Below are 18,184 nucleotides of genomic sequence, written 5' to 3'. Positions count from 1 at the left end.
AAAAATCATCACTTTGCACTAGTTTCCTATGCATCACATTCCACAGGCTGCCAGCATTCATATATATAGATGACAAGCACTCAAACTACTGACATCTATAATAATTCATGGGTCACATCAGTTCTTAGCTGGATCATTTGCTAAGTTCTTAATCACTGATACTCCCCACAATCACCAGGCTGAATATACACACGTGTTGTGATTCAGCTACACAGAATATATAAATATAAATGTTTAGCCAAAAACTGAAATCGGATAGCAAGAGTCTGAAAAACTGAAGATATTTTTCACTGTAAGGAAGTTATTTGAAGCACACCATAGCTGTACTAGCAGGATGTCAAGGAGATCAAGCATAAGAATGTGGTTTCTTCTTTCCCAGCTTTCCACATACATGTTAGCATAAACAAATGCTGGTTTATATAGAGATTATATGGTTCCGGGAGTCTAACCAAGACAACTTTGAGATTTATTAGCTACAATCCAGCTATGTCAGTTCATCTTCAAAATAGCACGGGATAAAACAAATGATCCCACTTCATGAAGGGAAGCCACTCAGCTGGCTGGAAAGAGCAGGGGATTTCTCCATTAAAGACTTTCAGGTTTCTTTGCACACAGCCACTCTGCCATAGGGAACATGCTATGGATGGGAAGGAGACTGGGAAATGAACTGGATTTACAGAAAAGGCAGGCAATGGGCATGTTGTGTGTACCATATATTTCCTGATGGCTGCCAAGGCACGTGGGGCTACAGGGATACACGAGGTGCCAGGCAGGATTTGGTGTCACCCAGGTGCCCTCAGCCCCAGGCTGGCAGGGCTTCAGATCCAGGGCAACTGCCCCTGGCCCCTTTCCTGGCAGCCCTCCTGGCTCCATGTTGGCCACAGGCCTTGCCCAGAGCCAGACACAACTGGCATCTTTCCCCCTTTGGCCACGCACAATTCCCTCACCCTGCGTGTCACCAGTGACAACCTGGCTTGCCTGCCTGAGCCCTGGGAACCGCCAGCCTCTTCCAGGGCACCCAGAACCCCATTCTACACAAAAGGATGGCAGCAACCCCTGTCCACATGCTGGGGGATGTGGAAGAGAGCTCTTGGCAGAGCTGCTCAGCCCTTCTGAGCCTGGGGGCTGCAGCTGCCCTCAGGCTGCCAGGGAGAACAGCAGCAGCCTCTTGCAGCAGCTGCAGCCTCCCACAGGTGCCTTCCGAGCCTCCTTTGCTCCAGGCTGAACATGCCCGGCTCCCTCACCTGCCCCTCACCAGCTCTGGACATGCCGCAGCCTCATCGTGTGGTCCTAAACCTGAGCTCAGAATTCCAGATGCAGCCTCAGCAGTGACAAGTACAGGGACATTGGTCCTAAATCATAGAATATTCTGAGCTGGAAGGCATCCACGAGGATAGATCCTAAAGGATGCCAAGACTTCTCACAGTGGTGTTCAAGTGTTGGGAGCAGCAGAAAAAAGGAAGACATTTTTCATATCAAAGCATCAAACTACCTGAATTAATCAAATTAGATGAGGAAACAGGTTACCATGTGTAGCCATGATATTATGAAAATCCTTTGCTGGGATTTTTCCCCTCCTGAGAAGCTGAGGAGCCTCAGGAGAGAAAGGTAAACAATTACTATCTGCTGCTGTGGAATGCAACAGGTGCATCTGTGATTGGTCCATGTGGATTGTTTTCCATTGATGACCAATCACAGCCACCTGTGCCAAGGCTGTGAGCAGTCACAGGATTTTTGTTATTCTAGTCTATTCTGTTCTTGTTGTAGCCTTCTGATCTCTCTGTTCTTTTAGCATAGTCTTAATGTAGCATTTTAATATAATATCTAACATAATAAATCAGCCTTCTGAAATGGAGTCAAGCCTCGTGTCTCCACACACGGAGAGGAATCATCAACAACCATGGAATAAAACAAATTTATTTACATACTGCTTTCCATCATTCTAAAACATGGCCTTATTTGATTGGTGTTTAGCATTTGTCACTTTCCTTTTCTTGAGTAGGAATGAAATAAATTAAATAGCTCCTTTAAAATTAACACCAAGATGTACCCGCCCCTGGCAGTGATGAAGGCCATCAGTAATGGCAGAAATGCCTCTGGAAGAAATTAGTCATGAATGGAAAAAAAAAAACAAAAACAAAACAAAACAAAAACAAAAACAAAAACAAAAACAAAAAAAAACAAAAAAAAACAAAAAAAAAACAAAAAAAACAACCAAAAACAAAAACAAACAACAATGGCTTGGATTACAGCCAGAGAAGAGATCACAGTGCCAAGAGAGAGTCTGAGGGAAATTGCCTGTGGGGATGGATAGGAGCAGGGCAAGAAGCAGGAGCGGTCCATCAGCAGCAATTCCTCACAGCAGCACAGCGAGCCAAGGGAGCCTCCTCACAAGAGCCAAGTGGCCAGAGCTCCTCAGGACACTCATCTGCCCACAGAAATGCAACAGCTAGAAGCCTCCTTTGCACACCAAGGAGACATTTTATTGAAGTGCTGCAAGGCCAGGAGGCACTATGAAGGAAGTACTTTTGTGCTTAAGTAAGAGAATCCCTTAAGGCCTGGAAATCCAGCATTAAGCATGGGAAAATGAGACAAGGGAACGAATGTGCTTTAAAACCAAACTGTACATTTAAAGAGGACAAAGTAGACAATTTTGTAATACAACCAAAAGAAATGTGAAGTGAAATGAGAGTTGTGATTTTATTTCCAAAGAGTGCAGAAGTTCACATGGAGCCATTGGGTTAGGTGGGAAAGAGGCTGGGCAATAGGTATCCTGTCTGTGATGAGAGCCCTTGTCACCTCCGGTCCCTGAGGGCTCCCTCAGTGCCGGGCAGGGCACGGGGGCTTGGTGGCACAGGGCCCTGCTGGCCCCCGCCTTGGGGAGAGTCCGTGTGCTGCTGCCTGGCAGGCCTGGGTTCCCGCAGTGCAGCAGCGCCTGCGGGCAGGCTGCAGCAGGGTTCCGTGCCCTCTGATCCCCCGTGGCACCGGGACACCGCCCGGCCGGGCGTGGAATATTCCACCGGCACCCGAGCCCTGCCAACGGCAGAGCCGTCTTTGGGCAGCACCCGCGGGCTGCAGCAGCACGGAGCAGCTCCATTCGGGGAGCACTGCTCGGCCTGAAAGCCTGTTCGCAGCGCATTTCCTGCCGCTCGGGAGCCATTCCTCGCCCGCAAGCCTGCAGGCTTGTGCCAGGTAATTCTGCGCTCTGCTGCCAGGGGGCAAACACAGCAGCCGCGGCTGTCTCCGCTGCATTCCAGCGCTGAGCACCAGCAGGAACAGCTTCAAAGCCAGGCTCTTGCTCCTGCCTCTGCAAGCTGACAGCACTTTGCTGGGCAAGGTTGCAGGAGGGCTTGCTGCTGCTGATTCAGCTTGAATCCTAAGTGTCTCTGAAGAGCAGGAGAGCCAGGCAATCCCTAGGAAGGGAGGGTGACATAGGAAGCCCAAAGGCCCCTGGCTTCTGCCCCATGTGCTGCCAAAAGGTGCCAGCACAGACAGGGAGAGGCTTGAGGGCAGAGCCAGCAGATGTGTGCCAGGGGGAACTCTGGCCTTTTCCTGGGCAGTGCCTGCAGCAGGTGCTCCAGCTGGGGCCTGGGATTGCCTGCTGGGAGTGGGAGCAGCTGCCAGGGGCTGCTCTTGCAGTTGAACGGTCACAGCCAGGGACTCCAGAGGGAGGTTGCAAAGCCCGTGTGGAAACAGCCACATGCCAAAGTGAAGCCAAAGCTATTGACTGATAATTTTTCCAGTTTGAAGGCTCAAGGCCGTTATAATGACAATGGCCTTATCTGTATCTATATCTGTATATCATGTGTCTGTAAGAACAATGGCCACCAGAATATTTGAATCATTCAAGGATAGGTTGGACAAGTCTTTGAGAAACCTGGTCCAGTGAAAGGTGTCCCTGCCCATGGCAGAGGAGTGGAACAAGGTGAAATCTAAGGCCCCTTCCAACCTACAACATTCGATGCTTCTATGGTTTTATGGGGCTGTGGTTCTATGAATCTGGTGTGTTCTCTGACTGTATGTCAAGTTTTCCCTTCAAATACCTCAATACATGCAAAACACCAAGCTTTGTCCATAAAAATATCACATGAATTTTAGTGATAGCAACATTTGGAGGAAAAAGCTCTTGAGGTGGCTACATGAGCTTTAAGTTTCCAAGCAGCTTCCAGGCTTCCTTGTTTCATTAGAGCACCTCTCTGCCTGTGGCTGGATGGAGAAGGCAGAAAGAAGAGCAATCAAATATGTCCTGCTATGGGATGCAGCAATGAGCCTGGCCAAAAAGAGCACTGTCAAAAGCTTGTAAGAATTCCCATCAGGTCACTGGGGTGCCTGCTTTCCTCTCCACAGCAAGGAAAGCTTGTGTTCAGAAGCACAGCTTGCTTGCAAGAGCATTTGTGCCTTGTGCCAATAGTGTCAGGTTATTGCTGCCCATGCAACCTCAAATCCATGGGGCGCCAGTGTGGCTGAAAACCTGGCCCTATCAAGGGCACTTGCAAAACGTTTTGACTGTTTGGTGGAACCTGGATTTTCCTGCTGGCCACTTGTGTGCTTTGTGGCCCTCTTAAGCTGGATAAACTGGTGACAGAGCAGGGCTCCCGGCAGTGCTGTTTATTCACAAGTGGGCATGCATGTCTCTCTACACAAGTTATGTCAATGCCAGGTCCACTCAACAGATGTTGGAATAAAATTTGGAATGATTTCTCCCTGTATGCACTTGCTACTTCTCCCACCTCCGTTTATCTTTACATTCAAGCTGGCATCTTGTTCTTTTAAGGCAGTTTGTTTCCCAGCCAACATTTTGGTTTTCATGCTGGTGAGGAGGCAGAAAAGATGCAGTGTTTGTTTGCTTCCAGGTGTGTCCTCTGAGCTTAGCGTGAGTGTCTATTCTCAGGCTTCCCAGTTGCATGGGGAGGTGGGGCTTTGACAGGATTCCCATCTGTAGTGGCCTGTGTCTCTCTGGGGCTTGCAGAATGGTTCCCTGCTGGTCCCTTCCCTGCTGTTAAAGCCGTGGCCTGGAGCTCAGCTGCTTCACCTCTTCCCCCAAGTGTCTCTGTGCTCCTGTTTCACACCCGTTGTCCCAGTGGGGTGGTTCAGAAGCCATCACAGGGTGCTCCTGTAGCCTCCTCCCCAGCAAGAAATCATTCTGCTCCTTCCAGAGTGTGAGATGCAGCAAGTGAATATCACCAATTGAAATGTAAATGTTTTCAGTCCTTTTTCTGCCTTTTTGAGACCTTGCACTGCAAGATTCCCTCTTGCATCTGCTGAGGGAATATTGTTATTTTTTCATACAGAACAGTCTTTTTATGGCTGTATTTTCCCCTCCATTTCTTTCCTTCCTCTTTCCACAAATGCTGCCATTCATGTGGGGCCCATTTCATTGTCTACAGGCAGGGTTCTTAGGGCACGTTTGTTCTGAACATGGAACTATATTTCCTGGAGCCTGTAGCAGTGGCCTGGTTTGTCGTGCCCTTGGCCAAATCTGGAGTTCAGTGCTGACTTGAAATGCAGCATCACTGCTGGGAGAAGGGGAAAATGGATCTCTTGGTTCTCCCATTCTCAGCTACGTGTCATCCTTGTGTTTGGATGGTTTCTGTTTGGGAGCACCGGAATGAGTCCCAGTCGGGCACTCCAGGCTCTGAGTGTAGCAAGTCCCTGGAGATCTTGACCTCCCCTTTAGGCATGAACTCATGCAGATGGTGAGTATCTGTTTGTTCTCTTCCAGAGAAGCTGACTCCAACTGAGGCTTCCTAATGGAACCGACAGACAAGCAGAACAGCGACAATAGGTAGGAATTAATTTGATGTAATCTTGGCTTCCTGGGTGCTGGGATGAATGTTGTGATGGTTTAGAAAAAGAATTCCCCTCCAGTGCAAGAATCAGAATTCCAGAGTGGGACAAATGAAGTAAGGAGTGGCTGTGAGTGAGAGTGGCTTAGGAGCACATTGGTCTTTTAGGAGCTTCTGTTACAGAGCCAGGCCTGGATGTGATCGTGGGTCAGGGCAGATGCTCTGCTGAACTTTCTGAAGCCAATCTCTTATTGCTGGAGCCAGGGCACTCCCTTCTGCAGTTGGGGATGCTTTTGGCCTAGGAGTATTTTGCTGTTTCAATCTGTAGCAACGCACGAGTTGCATTTTCTTTTCGGTTTGGATGATTTGTGTGACTTTTTACTTCTAGTGTAAAAAGATACTTAAAGATGATGAGGACTGAGGGGATGTTTCAGGGCAGGCATTCAGTTTCATCTGCTTCTTTGAACAGTCAGGTTGTTGGGGTTTTCCTGGTGACACATCAAGCGTAGAGCAGCTGCAGCAAGTACAGGACTATTTTTAACTCTCCAGTGCTGAGCTGTTTTTCCCCTGGACATGGAGGCTTGGAACTGTGCAGTCCCCCCTGCACCAAGGCTCCCAGGTGCTGGGCGTGTTGGTGCTAAGCCTGGAGGTGTATTTCCCAAAGCTTCCAAAGTTCCCTGACCCTAAGGGAACTGTGCAGGGTTCTGAGTGGCAGCAGAGCTCAGGTTTGCAAAGGGTTCAAGAGCATCTGGACAAACAGCTTCAATGGCCAGGTCTGACATGGGCAGCAAAGGTGTCTCCATGTCTAAGGAGACTGGGAGATCTACAGGCTTATCTAAAAAGTCTGGGCATTTCAATAGACAGCACTCATAGCCTCTGAATAAGAAATGCCATCCAGTGCAAAATCCTGTTGATTGTAAGTGACGGCCCCTCAGGATGAGATGAGGCAGCTGTGCCTCGGCTCTAGGAATGATTAAACTTTCAGGAGCTGATTATTGGTGTGGTATTGGAGTAAGTGCCACTGCTGGAGCAGACAAAGCTCTCTCCTTGCAACCTGAGACACTTGGGAAGTTGCATTTGCAAGGAAGAATTTATGAATTGTATGTACAGAGAAGACTGAGCAGTAGAGTAGAAGTAGATACCTGCATCCGCTGTGCCATTTCCTTCCCCATAAATATCAGGGATAATAATACCATAAATATGTCCATAAATATCAGAGCCCGAGTTTGCCTCATTTTGCAGTAGTCTTTCAAAGGCCAGGGACAGTTTAAAGGATGTGGTTTCCCATGCTGGGACACTTTATTGGTGTTTTGTTGTGGGGCAGGTGTGATTGAGTACATAGATATATGGCTGAGGAGGAACAGGGGGATTTGACCTGGTGTTTTCTGAATGTCTGAGAACTCCTTTCTAATTACACTGATAGGATGGCTTTAAAGGTGGCTCCATGATTTTCTAGGGAAGCAGCTTTCCAAATATTTTAAAGTCGAGAGTGAATTTCCAAGGTTGTTTAGAAAGTGGACAATGTTCAAGCCTTGAAAGTTGAAACACCTTCAGAATAGAAGATTCTGTTTGACTCACAAGGGGGGAGACTGGGGTGAGAGGTCTGAAGGAGAACAAGACTGGCATTTTATCCCATTGATCATTGCAAGTGGATTTGCCAACTCATGTGTTGATCAGCCCAGTGACTGCTTCAGCATTTCACAAGGAAATGGGGGGAGAGTCTTTCCTTCCCAGCCTTCTTGATGGATCAGGAGTAGCAATCCCTGAGAAGGATGTGTGCTGTCCCCTGTGTGTCTCATGGCCCTGGGGCACAGCACACAGTGGACAGAACCGATCTGTCCACTCTCAGCATGCTGAGGATTTCTGCATTGCTTTGCTGCTGGACATGTGCCCTCGTGGGAAAGGCCCAGTTTCTGCATGGAGTATTAACAGGGCTTGGAGTGTTAAGTCTCTTTTCTGTGTCTCTGTCTGAAAGGTGGAAGAACAACAGAGACTTGCTCTGTATTCTGGAGCAAGAGAGGCGGAGGAGGCAGGTGGCTCCAGAGGAGAAAGATCCATTCTTGGAGAAGACTCCCTTCTTTGCCAAGCCCTACAAGGTAATGGGAGTGGAGTGCAGGCTGGAAGGAGAGATGGAAGGAGGCTTGGGGTGGGAGAGGAGAGCTATGTCTTCTGCATGGGCTGTAGCAGCCTTGAGCCCAATTCCTGCGAATACAGCATCTTCCCATCTGCTGTACTGAGCTTGTCTGACTGCCCTTGTGGGGATGCATGGTGATTCCATGGAGATGCTGAGCAATGTCTCTTGCTGAGCTGGATCTCTTGCTTGGGGTGTTTCTGACATTTCCCCCTCTCTGTTCTTGTGCTGCAGACCCATAAAGAAGATGAGCTGTCAAGGTGCATCAAGAACTTGCTGGGCGATGAGGACGCCAAGGTGCTCCTGAGCCATGAGTCCCCTCTGAATCCCACAGGGATTCCAAAAAAGCCACAGTCCAACTCCCAGGCTCCCAGTCACAGGCCGGCCTCCAGTAGGACAAATCCGTCTGAGGACATATGGAGAGAATCCTCACCACAATCACTGGGCACCACACCTAAGCCTGAGCTGAGCTATGGTGCCAGCAATGAAGGTCTCTCAAATGGGAGGTCAGAAGTCAAAGCTCCACAATCTGAAATCCTTCCTGAGCCTGTCCAGGTGAGTTCAATTGTTGGGGTCCTCTGTTGCTGGTAGTCCCTCAAGGCCAAGGGAGCAGCACACAGGCCCTGCCTGGTTCATGGCTCAGCCTCCCCAGAGGACAAAGGAATTGGATGCCTGGTGCAATTTGGGGTTTTGCCAGGGTCATCCAGCAGCACTGGGATGTTGCTGTGCCCTATGGAATGTAGGAGCCCCCAGTGCTGAATCACGGCAGTTGGTGTAGGATGGTCATGGAGATGGTTTTCAGGTTGTGTTTGGCCTTTGGAAGGAGAAGGAAGAGCTGGAGGCTGCAGTCAGCTTTTCCTGGAAGAGGCTGTTGATCAGCTGCAAAGGACTGGAGGCAACATCTTGTGGAAAATGAGGGAAGTAGAGCACTGCAGGGCCTTGCCTTCCACAGGAGCCATTCTTCATGCCAAAAAGATGAAGCAGCACTGTGGATCTCCAACCCTTGAAAGTGCAGAGTGCTGCAATCAGCCCTGAGGCTCCCAGCAATGGGCAGTGTTTTTCCTTGCTGCTTGGAAGCCCAGTTGAGGGAGTGTGAAGAAAGGAGCAGGGATGCTGCATCTTCCTTGGAGAGAGCAGTGAGGGAGGGGAAGGAGTGTTTTTCTCTCAGCAAAAGTGTTTCTGAGGGAGGGCCGGAGTCCCTGCCAGCTTCTGCCATCCGCTGGACGTGGACTCAGCTCTTTGGGGTAGCCCAAATCCAACTTCTCTCCATAGTGTGTCTCTGAGCACCCTTGGAGAACCTCCCAGTTTGGCTGCTAAATCTGTCATTTTGCCAAGCAATGGGAGAGTGAGAAATGGTAGTCAGGGATTTGCATATCCTGCAGGGGCAAGAATATGCATAAACTCTGAGGCATCATTCCAGAAGCATCTGAAGTCAGTGTCTTGTCCAGACCGCTGTTGCCTTCAGAAGAATAAGGAGTCTCCTTTGATTTGGGTGAATGAGAAATATTCTTCTTTCTCTAGGACTGGCTTAGAAGAATTGGGAACTATTATTTCTGACTGTTTTTCTTTTAACTAAGGAAGATTTTTGCAGAACTTTTTAAATGCAGAGGGAGCCTGTGCCTTTGAAGACAAAGCTTTGCTGCTTGATAGTATAATAGTAGAATTCCATAAAGGGAGAAGACTGGACAGACAAACTTCTATCATAATAATTACAGTAATGATGAATAGCAGTAGCAGTAGTAGTAGTAGTAGTAGTAGTAGTAGTAGTAGTAGTAGTTTAAGAATGGAAAGAATATTTCCAGTCTGCCAGGTTCCAAATGGATTTCCTCTTTTTCTCAGAGGCAGAAGAGATGTCTGTGGGAATTTCTGCTGGTTTTCCACTTGGCCTCCATTCTCAATTCCCCTTTAGATGAGCCTTTTGATCCTCAGTAGCATTTGATTATGAATGGAATTTCAGGACATTTTTTGATTTGTTGGTAACCAAATGTTGCTGTGTCCATGTCAATCAGTAAAAAAGCCAAACAAACTCCTCCTGCCTCCCTCATTCTTGATTCAGAAAAAGAAGCCCATTGAAGTGCCATCCATTGCAAAAACATTGAAGTTTAGTGCTCATCCATAATAGATCTCTGTATTTGCTCATGTTTTGCATACATGAAAGAAATGGTTGGGGAAAAAATACACTGTTCAGCTCCTGCTCATGCAGCAGACGTTGCCCTCCCTGAAAGTGTGTTTTGGGCTGGGCTGAGGAGAAGTAGGGATAAAAGCTGGAGTTGTAAGGTCGGCCTTCGTCTCAGTCTGTGAGCACAATGCTGTCTAGAGCAGTTCAAGGACCAGACTGACAACTCATGCCAGGCAGCCAGAGCTGCTCCTCCCTCAAGCTGGGGGTTGCCTTTCCTGAGCTCCCCTTGTCCAAAGGCCCTGGACCTGCTGCCTCATGTCTGGGCTTCCAAATTTCCATTTGGGAAACAAAGGGAATCCAGCCCCATGAGTTCCTGAGAACCAGATGCCGTTGTGCCTCGGAGTGTTTCTGAGTGGGCCAGTGTGGCAGCAAATTTCTCTTGCCTCTTTTTCATTGTTTTCAGTAGGCTCTGTATTGCTAGAGCTGTAACATGTTTGAGCCAGAGGAGGCAGATGAATGGAAAATGCTTCAGGGACTCCTACTTTTGTTTCAGTTGTGATCTGCAATGTGATGTTTTTCAGGAACACTTGAAGCATGGCATCTGTGTGGAAGCACAAAGTCCATTTTATCTTGATTGCCAGCACAAGCATTATCTGAGTGTGTTAGCCAGAAGTGGGAGTGCTGAGAGTGCTGCCGACCAAGTCACTTTTAGGTGGTGCCTATGCCAGGCACACAGCCATGCCTTGAAATCATCCCCACTTGTTGCACTGTGCTGAGTTCCCTGAGCTAACCTTGCCTCCTCCTCTCCTCTCCTGTTTTTGTGACCAAAACAGGTTGTGGAAAAGCCATCTTCTTCATTTGCTGCTCCAAGGTACAGTTGTGTTCCCAAACTACCCTCTAGACCAAACAAACTACTTTTCATTTGAGGGGGAGATGGGAAGGGCTTCCTGGTTTCCCTTGAAGCTGCAGCCTTTGGTTTGATGCTGCTCAGGGCTGCTGTTGGAAGTTGTTTCATTCTTGTGGGGGTTTCAGGAAATCTGCCATTAGAAATGAACAATCCAGGCATGCTGGAGTTTGCCAAAGAACCAGACCTGTATTTGCCCAGGTGCTCTGTTCTTTTCTCCTCCTCACCTCCAGTGTGTCTGTAGATCCTATGGTTTTGTATTGTCCAAGAATCCATCCTGAAATTTGTTACCCTTTATTGGAAGTGTTTCTTTTGGGGGTTGGGGCTTTCAGAAAGGCACCGGGCCGTTTTGGTATTTTTTAGCAACGTCAGTTGGCTGAATGCATCTTCACACTGTAGCAGTGAGATGCTGTTTACATTCTTGTCTGGCTGGGTGTGAGTTAAAAGTTTGATTATTCCCAGAGTGTTTTTCATACCGTGCTTCATTTTTGGAGCACGGCAATGTATTCCTCTGGCCTTCTCCCCTCTGCTCTCAAACCCAAACACAGGTTCAGTTTTAGTTTTGAATGCAGCCATATCAATGGAATAAGTAAGTAACCTTCCCCCCTGCTGCTTCCTAATTTTGTCTCCTGGTGACCTTGCAGAGCTCTCCAGTCCCAGCACAAGAAGGTGGCACCAGCACAGCCCAGCAGCTCCGAGTCAGGGAGCACCAGAGAGTGCCACAGCTCCTCAGTCTCGGCACTTCCAAGAGCACCAGCACCTGAGGTGAATGCAAATCAAATGTAGAGGCTGCTCCCACAGCCCCTTGCCTCCCCCTCTCTGCTGTCTGAGGGCAGTCAGGACAGGAGACCTATAATACTGTCACTGTTCGGGTGTCCCCTTGAGACCTCTGCAGCGTTTGCAGACCATCTGCATCAGACATTTCTTGCCCTCTGCTTCCTTTCTAGATTTTCTCCTTAAGAAAACCTTTCCTGGACTGTTGGTAACTCCCCATGTGTGGAGACACGAGGCTTGACTCCATTCAGGAGGGGAAAAATCCTAGCAGAGGATGTTTCATAAAATATCATGGTGACGCTGGACTTCAAGTGCCAAACCTGACAGTATTCCCACTTGTCCTCTGGCATCATTGTCTAGCCCTTCTGGAGTTTTCACTCCAGGATGAGTCCATTTTGAAGCTGAGAGATGAAACTTGGAGTGAATATGCTGAATGATCCTCCTCTGCAATAGGGATCTGTGACTGTGGCCCCTGACTCACTGGTTTCTCTTCATGGTTGTTTTGGACAAAGGCTCTGTAAGGGAAAAATGCCTTCTTTCATTTTCTGCTTGTTTCAGTCCTGTTGATGTCCTATTTTCTTCCTTTGACTTGCTCAGAAAGATGAACCTGTCTTTGATCATACAGTCTTGCAGTGCTGAAGCCTGGAGAGGGAGGAGGGAGAAGAAACAGTGAGGCTGCAGCCCTGCATCTATGGCCTGTGTGCTGGATGTTCACCATGGGAGAGGTGATTGGGCAACAGGGCTGGGCTTCTTGGCTCTGAGGAAATATCCCGTGAGCTGTGCTGCATGGAGGAGAAAGAGTCTGCCAGAGAAAGGATCTTGGCAAGGCTGATCAAGGGGGCCTTTGGCTGAAAGCTCAGCCCTCCCTGTTGTTTGGGGTGAAACAAGAGCTGTGGGGAGACTCCTGCCCTGCAGGGAACCTGACAGTGAAGAGGTGTAGAGCAGAAGAAACTCTGCTGTTCTTCCCTCCTCCTGCTTTGAATTCCATTGGAATTAAAGTCTTTGGCCTCAGTTATACTGAACAGCCACACACCAAAGAAGATTTTTCCTGGCACCTCCCTGGACATCCCTTCAGAAAGCCATTTCCTCCAGGCCAGGAGTTTGGCTCATTCAGTGTCTAAGGCACATGTCACCTGCAGCTGGGAATTCCTTCTTGATGGCTTCTTTTCCTGGCAGCACTGAAACCTTGAGGCTTCCAGTTGGACAGGCAAGCAGAATCCAGTGCAGAGTGACTTAATCCACAGGAGATAACCGTGCAGAGACTCGCTTAGCCTTCACAGAGACGCTGAACAGCTCTTTCTCCTCTTGCCCAAAGCAGAACCTTCGCTGTCCTACGTCACCCCGGTCTCTTGAAGGCATCATTCCCATGAAGCTGTGAGAAGCCTTGAAAACAAGGCATCAATGAAGCTTAGATGTATCTCTTGTCCTCCTGTGCCAGGTTTCACCTCTGCTCCCAGCACGTGAACAAAGCTGTTTGTAAAGCCAACCTCCTTGTTCATGTCTTTAGGAGCCCCTCAGCCCCAGCAGAGAGCCCAGTATTGCCTGCACTGGCAGACTGCGATGTGTCAGAGGCTTCATGGCAGGGCCAAGAATTCGGGAGTGTCAGTGTGCAGAAAGGAACAGGAATGTGGCATCTTCCTCAGAGTGTGTTGAAAAAGGAGAGTCAAAAAATCCCAAACAAAAAAAGAGAGCAAGTCAAGCTGTGTTCCTCTGCAGTTTACAAATCTGGGGGCAAGAAGCAGAATTTGAGGACAACTCCAGTTCACTGCTATTCTCAGGAAGAAGGAAGATTTCTCCCTTGAAGCTGGCTGAAAACAGATGAAGAGTCTGCTCTATCTTGCACGAGCTCCATGTGCGGGTGCTTTCCTTGTGCCAGAAATGCTCACCAGAATCAAAGCAACCTTGCAGAGCTGGTCCATGAGCTGGGCTTAGTGTGAAGTTTGTGGTCTCTGCTTTAGTCCTTCAGAAAAGACCCCGCACCTGAAAGCCTGAACCCTTTTCTGTGTTCAAGAGCTGTGTGTAAGAAGTAGTAGGATGTCTTTCCAGGAGGCCAAGTGATGATGGTCAAGTGCTTTGCCAAGCAAAAGCTCAATCTTGGCAGGAGGAGCCAGTCTGGAGCCATCCCGAGTTACCTGAGTAGGAACAGTGTCCTGAACTGGAAGCCAAGCACCAACTGCACCTTGCAAGGGTTGCATTTCAATCAAGGGTGTTTGGATGTTTTTTGGGTTTGTTTTTTTTTTCCTCAGGAAATTGTGTGTGATATTATTTGGGTGAATGACAAATATTACTCCTTCTCTAGAATTGGAAACTAAATTTTTTGTTTTTTCTTAATTAATGAAACTTTTTGCTCAACTCTTTCACATGCAGAGGCCGCCTATGCCTTTGCAGGCAGAGCTTAGCTGCTACAATACTAACTACAGGAAGTGATATTCAATAAAGGGAGGACACTGCAGCAACCTACTTTCTGAATAAGATGCATAAAAAGTCAGCAATGGAAAGAGTGTTTCCTGACTGCCAGGGAAGCCAGACATTGATCTTGCAGGAGGTGACTGGTGGTGTCAGCTCTTACTCTGCCTGGTCTCTCTTCCTCACTGCCCTTCAGATGAAACTGTTATTCCTTACTAGCATTTCATGATGAATGGACTTGCATGACATTTTTAGAGCTGCTGGTCAGGAAATGTTGACTGAGTGCATGCTTGTTTGCTATCAATGAGGAAAATACCCAAACAAACTCACAGTGCTTCCCTCTTTCTTGTTTCAGCCCATGGTGCACACTGATGTGCAGTCCATTGAAGGAATATTGAAGGTGGGTACTCTTCAATAGCACATCTCCATGGGAAAGCCTGTACAAATCCATGGGGGAGGGGGATCCCTCTGACTCTGGGAAGGTTGAAACTCCCTCTGTGTCCCTGAGGAAAAACTCCTGAGAGCTGCTTCTCTCTCTCTCTTTGCAGGAAATGAGCAGCCCCCTGTCACCTCTCCTGCCATCCCTTCAGTCACCTGAGAGAACAGAGACTTCCAAATTTCCTGTGCAGGCAAAGGTAACCCAGCCCACTTTTTTCAGGGCTTGCGATAAATGACAAGAGATCTTTGTGCTGAGCAGAAGTTCAGTCAAAAAAAAAAAAAAAGAAAACACACACAACAGTCCATAATGGTACACTTTCAAAACACTCTTTCTCCCCCCACTCCTCTAACACCCAAATCCCCTCTAGCATTCAATTCTCAGTCCAATACCATCCTTCACACAAGCCCCTGCCAGTTCATCAGGAGAGAGCAGTCTCCCTCTTGCACCATGGGCCCCCCCAGGAAACACAGTAGAACTTCCTCCGCTTCCATGTCACATGTGGCAGCTGCTCGAAGAGAATTGAGTTAGGAAACTCCCATCTGGAGTGATGAACAATCTTGGTGGCAAAGCCTCCCTAGAAGAAAGTGACTAATCTGGTGCTGAGAGACCGCAGGCTAATATACGCTCTAAGGGAGGTATACAAATGCAACCTTTTCATTTCTTCTTTCCAGGGCAGGCTGGCACAGCTTCAGAAACATTGCCGACTTCTCAGCCAAGAACCTCGTAAGTAACCAGACTCTGTTCTCATCTCTGCTGGGCAGTTACTTGGAAGAACCTGGAATGCACAACAGTTTGGGATATTAGTAAATTTTTCTCAGAAAACTTGATTGCAGGGAATTTTCACCAACAGAAAAACTGTTGTTTTATGATGGACTCACTAAATTGTTTCAGTTTGAAAAGGACTTGAAGATCATCAAGTCCTATCATTAATCCAGCAATGCCAAGTGCACTAAACCATGTCATGAGTACAATGACTGTGATAAAAACCAAAACAAACTAAAAGTGAAGAAAAAACCCTTAAGTCTTTGTGTACCAGATTGAATTTTTTGTCTTCTTTTAATCTGTGGTGCTTAACATCTTGTCCCACTTGGTACTTGTCAACCTCCTGATAATGCTTAGGCTGACATAAATGCTAAGGAATACCAGCTGAATCGGATCATTCCTGGCTATGGTTTTGACGCCTAGCAGGACAAGAAATGCTACAGCTACCTAAACTGTGTAGATCTACTGATGACATTTTCAAGTTACTTTGTTGTAAAACTTTAATCAGTTGCCCAAGTAGAAGTTTTCAAAACTGTGTTGTAGTTCTTTTATTTCAAAAGAAACACAAAGAAATAGAGTATTTCACCTGGACTTTTTAAGAACCTCACCTTATATGCTAATAATACAGGTAGTTGCAGAGTGGAATGAAGACAAAATTTCTATAAGCTATGGGAATTGTGTATGTTTGTCTGACTGGGTGTGAGTTGGAGGTTGGATAATTTGCAAGCATTTTTTTATTCCAGTGCTTTGTATTTTGAGTATGGCAATGTATTCCTCTGGCCTTCTCCCCTCTGCTCTCAAACCCAAACACAGGGTTCAGTTTACATTTTGAATGCTGCCATGTCAGTGGAATAGACATAGAATAGAATGGTATAGTGGAAAAGAATGCTTCCCCCTGCTGCTTCCTAATTTTGTCTCCTGGTGACCTTGCAGAGCTCTCCAGTCCCAGCACAAGAAGGTGGCACCAGCACAGCCCAGCAGCTCCGAGTTAGGGAGCACCAAGGAGTGCCACAGCTCCTCAGTCTGTGACAGAGAGATCAGCTGCAGTGACAATGAGGAGGACAACCTTCCAAGGGTGCTGGCCCTGCCAGTACGTGAGGTGAATTCAGAGACCATGGAGAGGCTGCTTCCACAGCCCCTTGCCCACTGCAGTGTGATGTCTTAGGAAGGTAGCAGATGTACTCTGTTATCAAATTCTGCCTGGTTTGCCCTGGAGATACTGATTTCTAAGACCCCTCTCAGTGCATTGAAGGCTTAGGTATTTGCCACTGACTGGTTGATGGTTTTGTATTCCTCACATATCCATCCATGGTGCTCAAGGAGCAAGTTTGTTGCTGGTTAGTTTAGAGTCATTTCTTCACAGGCTAAAGGCCAGACTTGATGACCTCTGGGCAAGAGTCCCTGGGCTCTGGTGAGCTGTGCTAGGACAGAAAGGCACCAGTCTTGAATCCTTCTTTTCTCTTTTGTTGGCAGCCTGAGCCATCAACTGCTAAAAAGTGGCACCTTGACAACCTGCTGACCCAGAGAAAGCAAGGATTAGTGGCAAGAGAGGGTCTTAGGGAAATTACCTGTGGGAATGGATGTGAGGAGGGTGTGAAGCAGGAGCAGGGCATCAGCAGCACTTCCTGCCAGAACCACTCCAAGGCAAGGGAGCCTCCTCACAAGAGCTGTGGCCAAGTGGCCACGGATTTCCACTCACCTTTGCCCAGGTGGCCGAGGACACTCACAAGACCTCTGGCCAAACGACCAATCATTTTCACAAGACATCTGGCCAAGTCACTCAGGCTCCTCAGGATCTCATATTACGAGCACACACAGCTCTCTGAAGCCTCTTGTGCACACCAAGGAGGCATTGCCCAAGAAAACTCTGGGTATCAAAAAGCCCAGTATGTCCCTGGTACACAACAGATCTGAGAGAGTCTGGAAGGCAGAGAGTGAGCCTGGTCTTTTGCAGGTCACAGACCAGTCATGCAAGGAGCAGACCAAAGTCAAGAAAACAGTGAAGCCAAAAGCCACCAACAATAAGGACCTGCAGCCGGCACTTCACAAGCCCTCTGAGGACAGTAAGGACAAGGGCTCCCAGCAGGCAAACACCAAAGGCTTTTTGGATGCCAGGCTCCTGAGACATGCTCAGGAATGTGATGCCCTCATCCCCAGTGGCCACAGGCCTGGGGATTGGCACAAGGAGAAAGTGCCCTTGCATTCTGGAGTGAAGAAGTTGTTCTTGCCTTTGAGGAAGGCAGACTTGAAGAGGAAAGCCATGAGGAGTCCTGAGGAGTTCCCTGGAAAGAAGAAGGTGAGAGGGGCCAGGGGCAAGTGGGTTTGGACAATGAGCAAGGTGGTGTTTGAAAAACCCATGTGGAGTTTCCGTTTCATAGGCTGGCAGTAGAACCATGATGCTTCTCCTCTCAAGGGAGTTCCAGTGTGTTATTTTTAATGTTTTCAGCCAGAATCTATCAAAGTGAGCTGTACTGGTCTGTACTTTAGGTGAACTTTGAAGACCTGAGTCAATTTTTTCCCCTGTTTTTATTCTTCCTACTAGAGAGAAGACAAGGGGGGTACTCCCAGGAAGAAAAAGGAATGAGACACAAAAAATTGCTGACCAAATTATTTCAGCTTTCAGCAAACAAAGGCCCCAATCAACTGAAGTGAGTATACAGTGATGGGATGTAAGAAAGATGTGTAAATCTAAGTCTCTCTTCAGAAGGGTAGCATGAAGAACTGGATCTCCTGTCCAGCCACTCCAGAGTTTGCTTCTAACATGGTGTGCCTTCTGCAACTACAGCTGCTGCAGATTGGCCTTTACATGCTGGAAGCTACTGTTGGTTGGGGGTTTATGTAGAAATGATGAATGGGATGGGAT

At 47.8% G+C, this 18,184-nt stretch overlaps 1 protein-coding gene and 1 long non-coding RNA gene across 2 annotated transcripts; both read left to right on the top strand.

Annotated features, from left to right (window-relative positions):
* The first annotated feature begins 3,071 nt into the window (after positions 1-3,071).
* On the top strand, positions 3,072-15,032 carry LOC121339802 (AF4/FMR2 family member 1-like). The gene is made up of 7 exons (XM_041411893.1): positions 3,072-3,192; positions 5,723-5,785; positions 7,762-7,882; positions 8,152-8,472; positions 14,476-14,520; positions 14,669-14,755; positions 15,021-15,032. The coding sequence occupies exons 2-7, from the start codon at positions 5,751-5,753 to the stop codon at positions 15,030-15,032; spliced, it is 621 nt and encodes a 206-aa protein (XP_041267827.1). The 5' UTR covers positions 3,072-3,192; positions 5,723-5,750.
* A 198-nt stretch (positions 15,033-15,230) lies between these two features.
* LOC121339849 lies at positions 15,231-17,590 on the top strand. Its single transcript, XR_005953221.1, has 3 exons — positions 15,231-15,282; positions 16,255-16,420; positions 17,276-17,590. It is a non-coding gene; the product is annotated as an uncharacterized LOC121339849 (long non-coding RNA).
* Positions 17,591-18,184: the final 594 nt, after the last annotated feature.

This window comes from Onychostruthus taczanowskii, unplaced genomic scaffold (assembly GCF_017590055.1).
Source record: "Onychostruthus taczanowskii isolate IOZ18803 unplaced genomic scaffold, ASM1759005v1 scaffold38, whole genome shotgun sequence".
In the NCBI taxonomy this organism is placed as follows: domain Eukaryota; kingdom Metazoa; phylum Chordata; class Aves; order Passeriformes; family Passeridae; genus Onychostruthus; species Onychostruthus taczanowskii.
The sequence above is the reverse complement of the archived record's forward strand: the minus strand, read 5'-3'. Positions and strand labels throughout refer to the sequence as shown.

Excerpts from the sequence above, each read along its gene's own strand:
- LOC121339802 (XM_041411893.1), top strand. The coding sequence starts at position 5,751 with ATGGAACCGACAGACAAGCAGAACAGCGACAATAG. Across the intron at positions 5,786-7,761 it reads AAGCAGAACAGCGACAATAG|GTGGAAGAACAACAGAGACT; the intron begins GTAGGAATTAAT and ends TCTGTCTGAAAG. Across the intron at positions 8,473-14,475 it reads TCCTTCCTGAGCCTGTCCAG|CCCATGGTGCACACTGATGT; the intron begins GTGAGTTCAATT and ends TTCTTGTTTCAG.